A 13,108-nucleotide genomic window follows, 5' to 3' on the forward strand; every position below is an offset into this window, starting at 1 on the left:
TGCAGTTCTGTTGTAAGCAAGAGAGACTAAGCAAGAGACATGGGCTTTCTGGGAAGTCATGGACAGGAAGTACACTGGACCAGGACTCAGGAAACTCTATATCTTATCTGTTAACTGGATACAGTTGAATTCTTTATCTACACAGCACACCGATGTGAGCCTACCTTTTAGGGAATCCAAATGACTCCTCCTTTGGTCAAGGTGGTTTTATTGCGCTGGAGACCTGACAGGAGGGTGTATGGTTGTCGAATAGTAACTGAAGAAGAATCATCTGGTAGTAACAGGGAAAATGATGAGGAAGGCTGAAAATTTAAGATCTCCTGCTAAATGTTCTTTCTTTTTGCCAACAGACACCACACACATGCACACATACTACATACACATTCACACTTTCCTTCTTCACATATTGGCTCTTTGAACTTTCCATTGAAATATTTTACCCTAAAACGGTCCATGCTTCTGTTTCCCTTCATTGATGTGAAAAATAAGAAAGTTAGTTGTCTATGCTTAACTGCTTTGCCTAAATAATTTCTTTGATATGTTCATTCTAAAATAACAAGAGTTAAATCATACGAACATGTACCAACTAAACATAAGTATAAAAAGAGTAATTTGCTATAGGTAAGCCAACTCCAAAAATATTTACCTATGAATAATCAGGTCCTGACATTTCTGCTTCTGATAGCTGGAACCCACGTTTTACCAATATTCTTTCAAATTGTCCATGTTTCTCTCTTAAAATGTTTGTTTTAGTATCTATCATCTGGAGAAAAACAGAAATACCAGCAGCAAGAGGATGTACAACAGCTTCGCCAGAATTTACACCGGCTCCAGATTCTGTGCAGCTCAGCCGAAAAAGAGCTCCGGTATGAGCGAGGAAAGAATTTGGACTTAAAGCAGCATAATAGCTTACTTCAGGAAGAAAGCATTAAGGTAACTCTAGTGGGTGTGTCCTTGATTGGAGGGTCTCAATTGCTTAATCAGCCCTGTGGATAAATGAATTAGAACTCCTCAGCTGCATAGTTCATGATAGGATCCACAGATGTGTGGACAATGTGAGCTCTCTGATAACTCCCTCTGACTTTGCCCTACCAAGTAGGTACACAGTTCAGTTGTTTCTCTGCTGCTGAAGCTGTGTGTATACTGTCAACCTGTCAATGTGAAACACTTTAAGTTATACAATCTTTTGAAATCATTAGCTACAACTTTTAACACTTAATCAATTTGAACCACCTGACCCCAAACACTAGTGGTCTTGACCTAGTTCTAGCTGCAGTCTTATTTATTCCCTAAGAGATGTATCCATTATTATTGGTTGAATCAAATATCAACTGCACCGAGGTACAATTCCTAGGAGGGCAAACTTGTTCTTCCTGACTCAAGACTATCAAAAAGTTAGGAGGACATCCCCTAAACATGCCTGTTTTAAAATAACCTATCGTGGATGCCTAGGTGGCTCGGTCATTAAGCATCTGACTTCCACTCAGGTCATGATCTCATGGTTTGTGAGTTCAAGTCCCAGATCAGATGAGCATGAGCCACACCTCGGGTAAAACACGAGTCCCATTTCGAGTGGGCTCTGCTTCCTCTCTCTCTCTCTCTCTCTCTCTCTCCCTCTCTCTGCCCCTTTCTCACTTGTGCCCTCTCTCTCTAAAAAAATAAACAAGTAAAATAAATAAAATAATCTATGGAGAACGTCATCCACAGAGTCATCTAAATTTTGTGAACCACATAAATATTCAAACTGAACCATCATGTAAAGTAGTGCTTCCTTTTAATTGAGGTTCAATTCTGTAAGCATATATCAGGGACCTAGTTTCTATAAGTCCCCATCTAAAGTTCTGGAATTCAACATTCAACAAATATTTGCTAAGCATCAGTCATATCCTGGGCAGGCAATCTTGTTGATACTGAAGGTTTAATTGTAGGTAAAACCAATACAATTCTTATCCCCTGGTTAGTAGGGACCCATCCAGAGTCAAATCCTGCCTACCTTTTGTTTTTGTAAATAAAACTTTATTGGCACACAGCCATACCTGTTTGTTTACATATTATGGATGGCTGCTTTTGTACTACAAAAGCAGATTTGACTAGTTCTGACAGAGACCATGTGGCCCACAAAGGCTAAAATATTTGTGCTCTTGACCTTTTATAGGAAAATTTGTCACATCTGGTGAGGCAGGAACAGGGTAACTTATTCAAATAGTGACATAAAAATGAATTAAGGGGCACCTGGGTGGCTCAATCAGTTGAGCCTCTGACTCTTGATTTCAGCTCAGGTGATGATCCCAGGGTTGTGGTATCTAGCCCCGTGTCGGGCTCTGCACTGAGCATGGAGTCTGCTTAAGATTCTCCCTCCCCGCCTCTCCCCTGCTCACAGGCCCTCTCTCTCTCTCAATAAAAATAAAAATAAGATAAAATTTTAATAAATTAATCAAGAAACGTCCCTACTTTTTAGTAACTCACAATCTAGTAGAAGAGATATAGATGAAAACAAGCATTTATGTCAAACTTTAAGGGAAGCCTTTCTTTTCTTTTTTTTTTTTCAATATATAAAGTTTATTGTCAAATTGGTTTCCATACAACACCCAGTGCCCATCCCAAAAGGTGCCCTCCTCAATACCTAAGGGAAGCCTTTCTAGGGAGTCCTAGTGTTTCAGGATTATTTGAATAAACCTCTTTCTTACCCTCACTCCTCATGATTTTTTTAATATTGGTCACATTCTCTCAAGCCTTTGTAGTTTTAAATTAAATTCCAAATCTTTATCACATTTCCTTATAACACATTTCTGAGATCCTCTTAACTATCTAACTCTGAAAATATTCAAGCAATACTACATCTTTCTTAAGGTGTGATGATCGGACAACACAGATTATAATGCCTTATCTGTGGTTGACACCCTAGAAATTTTTGTTGAATTAATGAATGAGTCCTTCAGGGATAGGTAAATGATAAATTGGTAAAAAGTGAAGCCATCTTTTGTTCTGTTTTAAATCCCTTCATGGTGGGATAAAATATTGGCCATTCCAGTAATGAGGCATCAGTGTTTTGGCTGATCCCTTAGGCCAGGCACCTAAGCAAAGTCATATATAACAGCCAATTACCTTTTATTGACAGTTTGTCTGTTTTATCTCTTATAAACCTCCCTACAGCCCTAAAGGGTCAGCATTTTATAGATGAGAAACTATTCAGTATTGCAAAGCTAACAAATCATGGAGTCAGAATTTAAATTCAGGTCTGTTTCTCTTTTTCCTATGAAGGAATCTTTCTGTACTATACCTTTCCTCATTTTGGAACCTCAGCTTTGCAAACTTAGAACTCACTCTTTAAAATCCACTCAGAGATGATCAAACTCTGGGGCTCTGGCTAATGTTAGGCATTCTTATAAGACTGATTAAGAAACCAGAGAATGGGATGCTTGGATGGCTGGATGGCTTGGATGGTTGAGTGCCCAACTCTTGATTTTGGCTCATGTCATGATCCCAGTGTCATGGGATCAAGCCCCAAGTTGGGCTCTGCACTGAGCATGGAGCCTGCTTAAGATATTTCTCTCTCTCTCTCTCTCTCTCTCTCTCTCTCTCTCTCTCTGTCCCTCCCCCACGCACACACATACACTCTCTCTCAAATAAGAAAGAAACTAGAGTATTAATTTATTACTTTTATACCATTTTATTATGAAATATAACACTCAGAAAGTACATAAGTATATAGTTTAACAAATTGTTATAAAGCAAGTACCCATATAACCACCACCCTGGATAAGAAACAGTGCATTGCCTGCACACCAGCAGCCCCTGCCTGCCTCTTTCCCATCTATAATCCTGTCGCCTTCCCATTTTAGCAGTAACCACTAATCTTGATTAATAACTCTTTTGCTTTACTTTATAGTTTCACCAACTGTGAATCTCAAACAAAATAGTTTTGCCGATTCTTGAATATTTTACAAATACAATCAATCAGTGTATGCACCTTCTATCTTTTTATGACCTACTTGTTTGGAACATTCACCCATGTTGTGCTGTATAGCTATTGTTCGTCCATTTTCTTTGCAGTATAGTATTCCACCATAAGAAATTGCCATTACCTATTCTTTCTATGGTTTATGGGCATCTTGTATGTTTCCAGCCTGGGCTATTAAGAAGAATGCTATAGGCTTTCAGAGCTTCCGGCAGAGAATTGTTCTGACAACACCAGCACTGAGACACTGAACTGGATCCTCTTACTGGTGTTTGAACATCCCAGCCTGAAGCTAAAAATGCCCTCCTACATGCACATATCATTGGCCATAACAGTGTTTGCTCCACTGTTGTCTCATTCCATCAGTACCAGCATGATCAAAACGCTACATGTTAGCCCTATGACTGATGATCACAGGTCCCGGAGGCCTTTAGCTTTCTTGGCCTGTGGAAGAGGTGGTCTTGTATGAAAGGACTTGTGCCTTTTCTATTTACAGTAAGAAGTTTAGGTTTCAAAACCCTGACCTAATCCAGTGCACCAAATATTCCAACACTTGATTTTTTCTTTTCCCCTATTTCTTTGTTTCTTCTTCTAGTCATTAGATCTGTGTCTTACTGAGTTTTTCATGGCTACATTTTTCTTTTTTTGTAACCTCATAATCCCCTTCACCTCTTTTGCCCATCTGCCCCACCTTCCTCCCTCGTGGTAGTAACCAGTTTGTTTTTTGTATTTATGAATCAATATCTGTTTGGTTTGGTTTGTTTCAGATTTCCCATATAAGTGAAATCCTATGTCTTTATCCGTGGCTACACTGTTCTTGAAAAATGAAAGTTCCAGGCTAACTAATAGGTTAGAGTGCCCTTCAAGAAGAAATCGAGATTTAATAGATTTGTTCCTGTCAATGAGGTTTCAAAAACTGTACCAATCCTCCAAAATAAAATGAGAAAAAAATTTTTAAAAATTAAAAAAAAAAGGGGAGAGAGTAGTTGAACTGGTTTAGAATAGTGGAGGGAGATAAAGGAGGATTTTTACTGAGAAAATAGGAGGCTTATTAAAATCTGATCTAGAATTTCTTTTTGATAATACCAAAGAGACTAGCTTATTACAGTAGTTTTTTCCTCTTGATCTACATTGACCCACCAGTGATACCAAGGCATATTACTTGTAGGGTTTAATTTCTTCATTTCTACACGTGTTCATTTCTACTCTGTTTAATAAATTATTTTGACCTTTTTACATGCCTGTTAACATTTTTGGAGATGGCATATCTGGTCTTCAGAAATTAATGCAAAAGGAGGTATCATAAGCTTAGCACTCTGGATGCTTGAGTAGCCTTTATCCAAGGATCTTTGCTTTAAAACAGAGAGCATAACAGCACATTATTTCAGATATGTTCATTTATTGAATGTAAGACTCTTTCCTGAACAGCGAGATGTACAAAAGGATCTGAGTTAACATGTCTACTTTTTAAAAAACTGCTGCTGGGGCGCCTGGGTGGCTCGGTCGGTTAAGCGTCCGACTTCAGCTCAGGTCATGATCTCACGGTCCGTGAGTTCGAGCCCCGCGTCGGGCTCTGTGCTGACTGCTCAGAGCCTGGAGCCTGTTTCAGATTCTGTGTCTCCCTCTCTCTCTGCCCCTCCCCTGTTCACGCTCTGTCTCTCTCTGTCTCAAAAATAAACGTTAAAAAAAAATTTAAAAACAAACTGCTGCTGTGAACGTTCGTATACATGTATCCTGATGTCCACAGGACATATTTCTCTAGGAAGGGAGTGGGAGTGGAATTATTGCATCACAGCGTATGTGTTACTTCAACTCCTTTCTAAAGGTTTATACTCCCACCAGCAGGTAGGAAGGTTCCTGTTGCTCTGCGTCCTCACCAACTCTTGGTACTGTCAGACTTTAAATTTTTTGCTAATCTCGGATACATGTATAGTGGTATAGCTCCTAGCATTTTAATGTGCATTTCCCTGTTTACAAATGAAGATGAACAGCTCTCTCTAAATGTATTTGACATCTGAGTTCCTATTTTGTGAACTCCCTGTTTAAGATTTTGTTTACTTTTCTTTGGGACTTCTGTCCTTTTAATTTTCCCATTCATTTGTAGGAATTCTTTGTATATGAAGCCTTGATCAGGTTTGTATCACCAACACCTTCTACTCTGTGACTTACATTTTCACTCTCTAAATAGAAGTTTTGATGAATCAAAGTTTTTCATTTTAACCTAATCAATGTTTACCTTTATAATTGGTGATTTCAGGTTCTGACTTAAGAAATCTTTGTCAGCCTCAAAGTCATAAAGATATTCTCCTACATTACTATACTGTCCACTAGGACATAAGAAATGTGTGTGGTCTGTTTCTGAGCTCTCTCTTTTGTTCCATTGTTCTGTCTATTCTTGTGCCGATAGCATGCTATCTTAATTTAGCATTATGCAGACCTCAATATTTGATAGAGCACAGCTTTTCATTTTGTTGTTCTTGTTCTAGGATGCCTGGATATTCTTGGCCATTTGAAATTTTATATAAATTTTGTCATCAGTTTGTCAGGTTACACGCACAAACCCACATGTACTCACACACAACATACATATACTAACACATAACCTTTGGGGATTTATACACTGAATTTATATACTAAATCTATAGATAAATTTGGGCAGAGTTTAAATCTTTACAATATTGAATCCTCCATGAAATATGTGTGTATTATATTTAGGTCTTCTTTAATTTTTCCCAATATCCTAATTTTCTTTGTGGAGATCTTATACATCTTTTATGTTAGACATGTTCCTAGGTGCTGATGTTTTCCATACTATTGTAAATGGTAACTTTTTAAAGTTCCATTTTCTAACTATTGCTAATACATAAACATGCAGTGAATTTTTTCGAATAAAAACCTTGCCATATTTTTAAATTACTTCTTACAATTGATGCTTATATTATTTTGTATTGTATACACAAGCAATCATATCATCTAGGAATAAATATAATTTTCTTTCTTTCCTTCCATATGTTATACCTTTCATTCTTTTTTCTTGCCTAAGCAGTGGCTAGTACAGTGCCAAATAGAACCGATGATAGTGGGTAACATTTTCTCATTCCCAGTCTCAAAGAAAAAGTTCTAAAATATCAGTTAATATGCCTTGTAGGGTTTTTTTAATAGACATTTTTTAATCACATTAAGAAAATTCTTGGGGCACCTGGGTGGCTCAGGTGGCTAAGCATCCAACTTCGGCTCAAGTCATGATCTCACGTTTCGTGAGTTCGAGCCCCATGTCGGGCTCTGTGCTGACAGCTCAGAGCCTGGAGCCTGCTTCAGATTCTGTGTCTCCCTCTCTCTCTGCCCCTCCCCGGCTCTCACTCTGTCTCTCTGTCTCTCTCTGTCTCTCTGTCTCTCAAAAATAAATAAACATTAAAAAAAAATTTTAAATAAAACTCTTTTATAGTTTTCATTCAATGTTTTTGGATGAGTACATGTTGAATTTCATCAAATTATTTTCTGCATAACTTTTTGAGAAGATAAGATTTTTATATCTGTTAATACCGTGAATTATATTGACTGATTTTCTAATGCTAACTCAACTCTGCATTCCTAGGATAAACCCATCTTCATCCTAAATTATTATCCTTTTTCTACATTGCTGGTGTTAGCTTGCTAGTATTTCTTTGGTATTTTTGCATCTTAGTTCGCAAATGAGACTAGCTTGTCATTTTTCTTCCTTATAACATTCACATCAAACTTTAGCATAAAGGTCCTAGCCCCTTAACATAAGACAGGTAACATACCTTCATTTTTTGTTCTCTGGAAGAGTTTGTAAGAGTGAATTACAGTTGGGGCACCTGAGGCACCTGGGTGGCTCAGTTGGTTGAGCATCTGACTCTTGATTTCAGTTCAGGTCATGATTTTGGTTCAGATCGTGATTTCACGGTTGTCAGATGGAGCCCCACGTTGGGCTCTGTGCTGACAGGGCAGAGCCTGCTTGGGATTCTCTCTCCCTCTCTTTCTCTCTCCTCCCCAACTTGTGCATGCTCTCTCTCTCAAAAATAAATAAACTGTAAAAAAAAAAAAAAGGAGTAAATTACAACTATTTCTTCTTTAATAATTATAAGACCTCATTTCTGAATCCTTCTGATTCTAGAGTTTTCTTTTGGGAAGATTTTCAATTACTGATTCAGTTTCTTAATGGTTATAAGAAGTCATGTTTTTTATTTCTTCTTGTATGAACTTTGGTATATTTTATTTTTATAAAAATTTTTTTCGTTTAAATTTTCAAAATTTTTATTAAAGTTAGTCATCAACTTTTAAAAATAGAGATGGCCCTTTTTACTTTCATGATGCTAAATAACCTGTGATTTAAAAGAGGTTGGCAGGGGCGCCTGGGTGGCGCAGTCGGTTAAGCTTCCGACTTCAGCCAGGTCACGATCTCGCGGTCCGTGAGTTCGAGCCCCGCATCAGGCTCTGGGCTGATGGCTCGGAGCCTGGAGCCTGTTTCCGATTCTGTGTCTCCCTCTCTCTCTGCCCCTCCCCCGTTCATGCTCTGTCTCTCTCTGTCCCAAAAAAATAAACGTTGAAAAAAAAAATTAAAAAAAAAAAAAAAGAGGTTGGCAAAGACCAGACCATAGAAGGCCAGGCTAGCTGCTGGGATTTGTTTCCAGAGTTTCAGGAAGCCTGAAAGATTTAAGCAGTGGAGTGAATAGTTCAATCTATGTTTTTAAAAGAACACTTTGAGGGCGCCTGGGTGGCTCAGTCGGTTAAGTGTCTGACTTCGGCTCGGGTCATGATCTCGCGGTCCGTGAGTTCGAGCCCCGCGTCGGGCTCTGTGCTGACTGCTCAGAGCCTGGAGCCTGTTTCAGATTCTGTGTCTCCCTCTCTCTCTGATCCTCCCCCTCCCTCTCTCTGTCTCAAAAATAAATAAACGTTAAAAAAAATTTTTTTAAAGAACACTTTGGCTGCATTGTAGAGAACAGATTAGAAGGGCATAAAAATGGAAGTGGCAGAACCATGTCATTATTGCAACAACCAAGGCTGGAGACCATGATGTTGGAGAGGAGGGTGTGGTAGACACTGATGGGCCGATGCAAGACGTGTTGTGGAGGGAGCACGACAGCAAGTGCCGAAGGGGCTCAGGATGGGAAAGGAAGACTCAGGATTACTTTGAGACTGCTGGCCTGAACAAAACCTTGGATGGAGGCATCATTTATTGAAATCGGGAAGACTGAGAGAGAAAAATCATTTTTGATATGGACAGAATCAGGGAGTTTTATTTTGGCAGTTCCAGGCACAAAGATGGTATTTCAAATTGTGACAGTGAACTAGGGAAGGAATGATCAACTCTCAAAGCCTAGGAGAGTCCAGTGATATTTAGAAGCTGGGCAGCATTAGAAGAGTCTACACAAGAGACCAGGAAGGAACTGCAAAGAGATGCAAGCAAACCAGGAGAGTTTGGTATCACAGACTCCATGATAATTTTCTGAGACAGAGGGAGTGAATGCTACCTAAGAGGTCAGTTGTCCACTGGATTCATTTTGGCAGTGGGGACATCAGTAGTGCCCCAGCATAAATAGTTTCATGCAGGAGTGGGAATGAAAGCCAGCGTGCAGTAGATTTTTAAAAAAGGATGGAAAATGTTTAGACCGTGCATGTGTAGAAACATTAGGAAAATTCCTCTGTCCAGCGGTCATCTGGCAAACCTTACTGACACAAGACAGTTCCGGGGAGTTAATCATCCACGTGACATTCGTTATTTGTCAGCTCTTAGGGGACTGCACTGCTTGGAAAAGTGCTTATTCTGGCTCATGTTCATGTTCTTTCCACGCTTATTTCTATCACTCTTGTTTATTCCCCTCCTCTAGATCAAAATTGAACTAAAGCAGGCCCAGCAGAAGTTATTAGATGGTACGAAGATGTGCTCTTCACTCACGGCAGAATGGAAGCACGGTCAGCAGAAAATCAGGGAACTGGAGCTGGAGGTACTTAAACAGGACCAGAGCATTAAATCACAGGACAACCTGAAGGAAAAGCTGGCTCAAGAGAAATCAAAAGTCGCTGATGCAGAGGAAAAGGTAATTATCCTCATGCTTAGTAAGTACCATATGCTGGATACCAGTACTAAAATCCTGTTTCCCTAAGGATTTTAAGAAGTAGCTATGATGCACGCTTCATAGAATTCCAGGGTTTTTCTGTGCTCTTCCATGCTTTCCTCTCTTTTGACTTCACCTGCTCCTGCAGTTCCAGTAAATCTCATGTTTCTTTAAACTGCATGAACTTGAAAAGGTAAGGGTCTGTAAAGCTATAGCATGAATTTAAAGTGACTGAAACCATATGACTTTTGTTTTATACTTTCAACTTTTAAAAGACTTATTCTCCTCTCCTTTGGATTGTCTCTCTCTATGGTTTTTATTTTATAATTTTGGGGGTGAAATGAACCATTTTGAAATAATGCCCCTGCATTTTAGATTCGCTAACACCAGGTGGCAGTAGTACGCAACAGTTGCACATTTTGATCTGTGGGTTTCAGTCAAATCTCACGTAAAAAATAAATCCTTAAATAAATAAATAGTGTAATCCAACAGTATAAATATGAAACAAACATCAAAAAGCAGATGACAGCAATCTTAATTATGCTCAAAAGCCTAATTTTGAGCTAAAGAAACCAGAACAAAAGACTTCATACTATGTAATTTCATTTATAAGAGGTTCAAGAAGAGGCAAAACTAAACAGATGAACATAAGGGAAGGGAAGCAAAAATAATATAAAAACAGGGAGGGGGACAAAACATAAGAGCCTCAAACATAGAGAACAAACAAAGGATTGCTGGAGGGGTTGGGGGGGGCGGGCAATGGGCTAAATAGGTAGGGGCATTAAGGAATCTACTCCTGAAATCATTGCATTATATATGCTAACTAACTTGGATGTAAATTAAAAAATAAATAAATTATTTAAAAAAAAAGAATGACAAAACTAAGCTACGGTCAGAGGATGTTGGTTGTCTTTATGAGGGTTATTAACTGGGAGAGGATGAGAGGGACTCTTCCATGGTGCTGGGAGCATTCTTTATCTTAGCGTGGGAAGTAGTTATATAAGTAACTTCATTCAGTATGCTTCAAGATATGTGCACTTTATGTATGTTAGTACTCCATTAAAAAAGTATTTGGCTGGGGCGTCAGGGTGGCTCAGTTAAGAATCTGACTCTTGATCTTGGCTCAGGTCATGATTTCACAGTTCATGGAATTCAGCCCCAGATCAGGCTCTGTGCTGACAATGCAGAGCCTGTTTGGGATTCTCTCTCTCTCCCTCTCTCATGACCCTCCCCTGCTCATGCTCATGCTCTCCCTCTTTCAAAATAAATAAACTTAAAAACAAGAAGTAGTTGGTAAAACTGATACAGATTAGTAAAAAACTCTAAATTTAGACAGTACTAAATACTGGTGAGGATTTTGTGCAACAGGGACCTCATATATTGACTGCAGTTGGAAGAGTAAATTAGCATAAACACTTCGGAAAGCGATTGGCATTTGCATCTAGTTAGGTTAAAGACATGTGTATCATACAACCCAATGCTTCTACTACTGGGCATAAATACTAGAAAAAGTATTATACTGCACAGAGGTATCAGGAGACAGGAATACAATCATTTTTGTAGAAATATTGTTCCAAATAGCAGAAAATTGGAAGCAACCCAAACGTCCCCTGACATAATATCAAATAAATAAACTGTATATTTACACAATAGCATACAACAGTGAAAATAAATGAATTACAGGTACATGCTGTAGTTCAATATATATTGAATAAAAAATCAGGGGCACCTGGGTGGCTCGGCTGGTTAAGAGTCCGACTCTTGATTTTGGCTGAGGTCATTATCTCACAGTTTGTGAGTTCGAGCCCCATATCGGTCTCTGCACTGGCAGTGTGGAGCCTGCTTCGGATTCTCTCTCTGCCCCTCTCTTGCTCGTGTTCTCTCTAAATAAATAAATAAATAAATAAATAAATAAATAAATAAACATTTAAAAAAATCACCAAAAACACGGTATGATTTCATTGATTCAGAGGTCAAAATTATGTAAAGTAAAAGCCATGTTATACAGATTATATATTAAAGAAAAAGCAAGGAAATGATTAACCCAAAACTCAAGATAATTGGTTTTCTCAAGTGAGGAGGGAAGGGGGATAATTGACAAGGTCCCAGAGTAGACTGTAAAAGTATTGGAAATGTTCTTTTCTTAACTGGGTGACAGGTTCAAAAGTCTGCATATGTCCCTGATAGAGAAGCCAATGGGGTGGTGATATTTGCCTCTGTGGAATTAAGAGTGAATATCTTTAAGGAAGCATTTTCCCTTTGTAGGACTAAACAGGGGCAGCTCAAAGGAACTTGAACTGGCCATGGATGACTGGCCGCCCACTGCCATTGCTCTCGAATCATTCTGCATTTCTGCATCTTCACCTCTCCTATAGTTTGTGGGCTCTGCCAGGACCTAGGGCTGGTGCACAAAGCCCTGCTCTTAATGCCGTGCACTGGCGTTCACGAGTGTTTGTGGGGACTGTGGTGCCAAACCATCATAAAGAATGCATTGTTGGATCAGGAATACATTCAGGAGACAATAGCTATTCTGCTAAGAACTACTCATTCAGCAGATATTTATTGAGCATCTACTATGTACCAGTCACAACTTAGGGTGACACAAAGGTTCATAAAAAATATGTAAACAAATTAAAAGGATACTTATCTAATAAAAAAAGTTTTAATGAAGCTTTTAATCTAACATGTAAATTCTAAAATAAAATTGTACATCTCTCTTTCAAATTCATAAATCTTATTGTTAGTCCTACCAGTGCATTAAAGAGCATATTACTGGTGCGAGGTGATACGCTAACAGGAACTCGATTTGTAAGAGACTCCTACTTCGTTTTAAGATCTTATCCTGAATCTAGTCACACTATGGAGAAACTAGACACACTCCTACATTGCTGTTGGAAGTGTAAATTGGCCTAATACCTATGGAGCCAGCTTGGCATTATCTATTAAACAAACAAATAATAGTAATCTTTGCCCTAGCAAACCCACATCTCGTAATGTATTCTAGAGATTTGTTGGTAATAGCAAAAAATTGGAATCAATTTAATTGTCCATCAGTAGGGGTCTACTTAAA

At 38.7% G+C, this 13,108-nt stretch overlaps 1 protein-coding gene across 6 annotated transcripts in view; it reads left to right on the forward strand.

The window, feature by feature from the left end:
* The window catches only part of CCDC30 (coiled-coil domain containing 30), a 130,974-nt gene that overhangs the window by 76,731 nt on the left and 41,135 nt on the right, over positions 1-13,108 (forward strand). For all 6 annotated transcript variants that reach the window (XM_043574613.1, XM_043574612.1, XM_043574614.1 and 3 more), the window contains 2 exons: positions 754-933; positions 9,811-10,020. In XM_043574613.1, the coding sequence (XP_043430548.1) occupies positions 754-933; positions 9,811-10,020 (390 nt within the window). The remainder of the gene's footprint in view (positions 1-753; positions 934-9,810; positions 10,021-13,108) is intronic.

This window comes from Prionailurus bengalensis, chromosome C1, assembly GCF_016509475.1.
Source record: "Prionailurus bengalensis isolate Pbe53 chromosome C1, Fcat_Pben_1.1_paternal_pri, whole genome shotgun sequence".
Taxonomy (NCBI): Eukaryota; Metazoa; Chordata; class Mammalia; order Carnivora; family Felidae; genus Prionailurus; species Prionailurus bengalensis.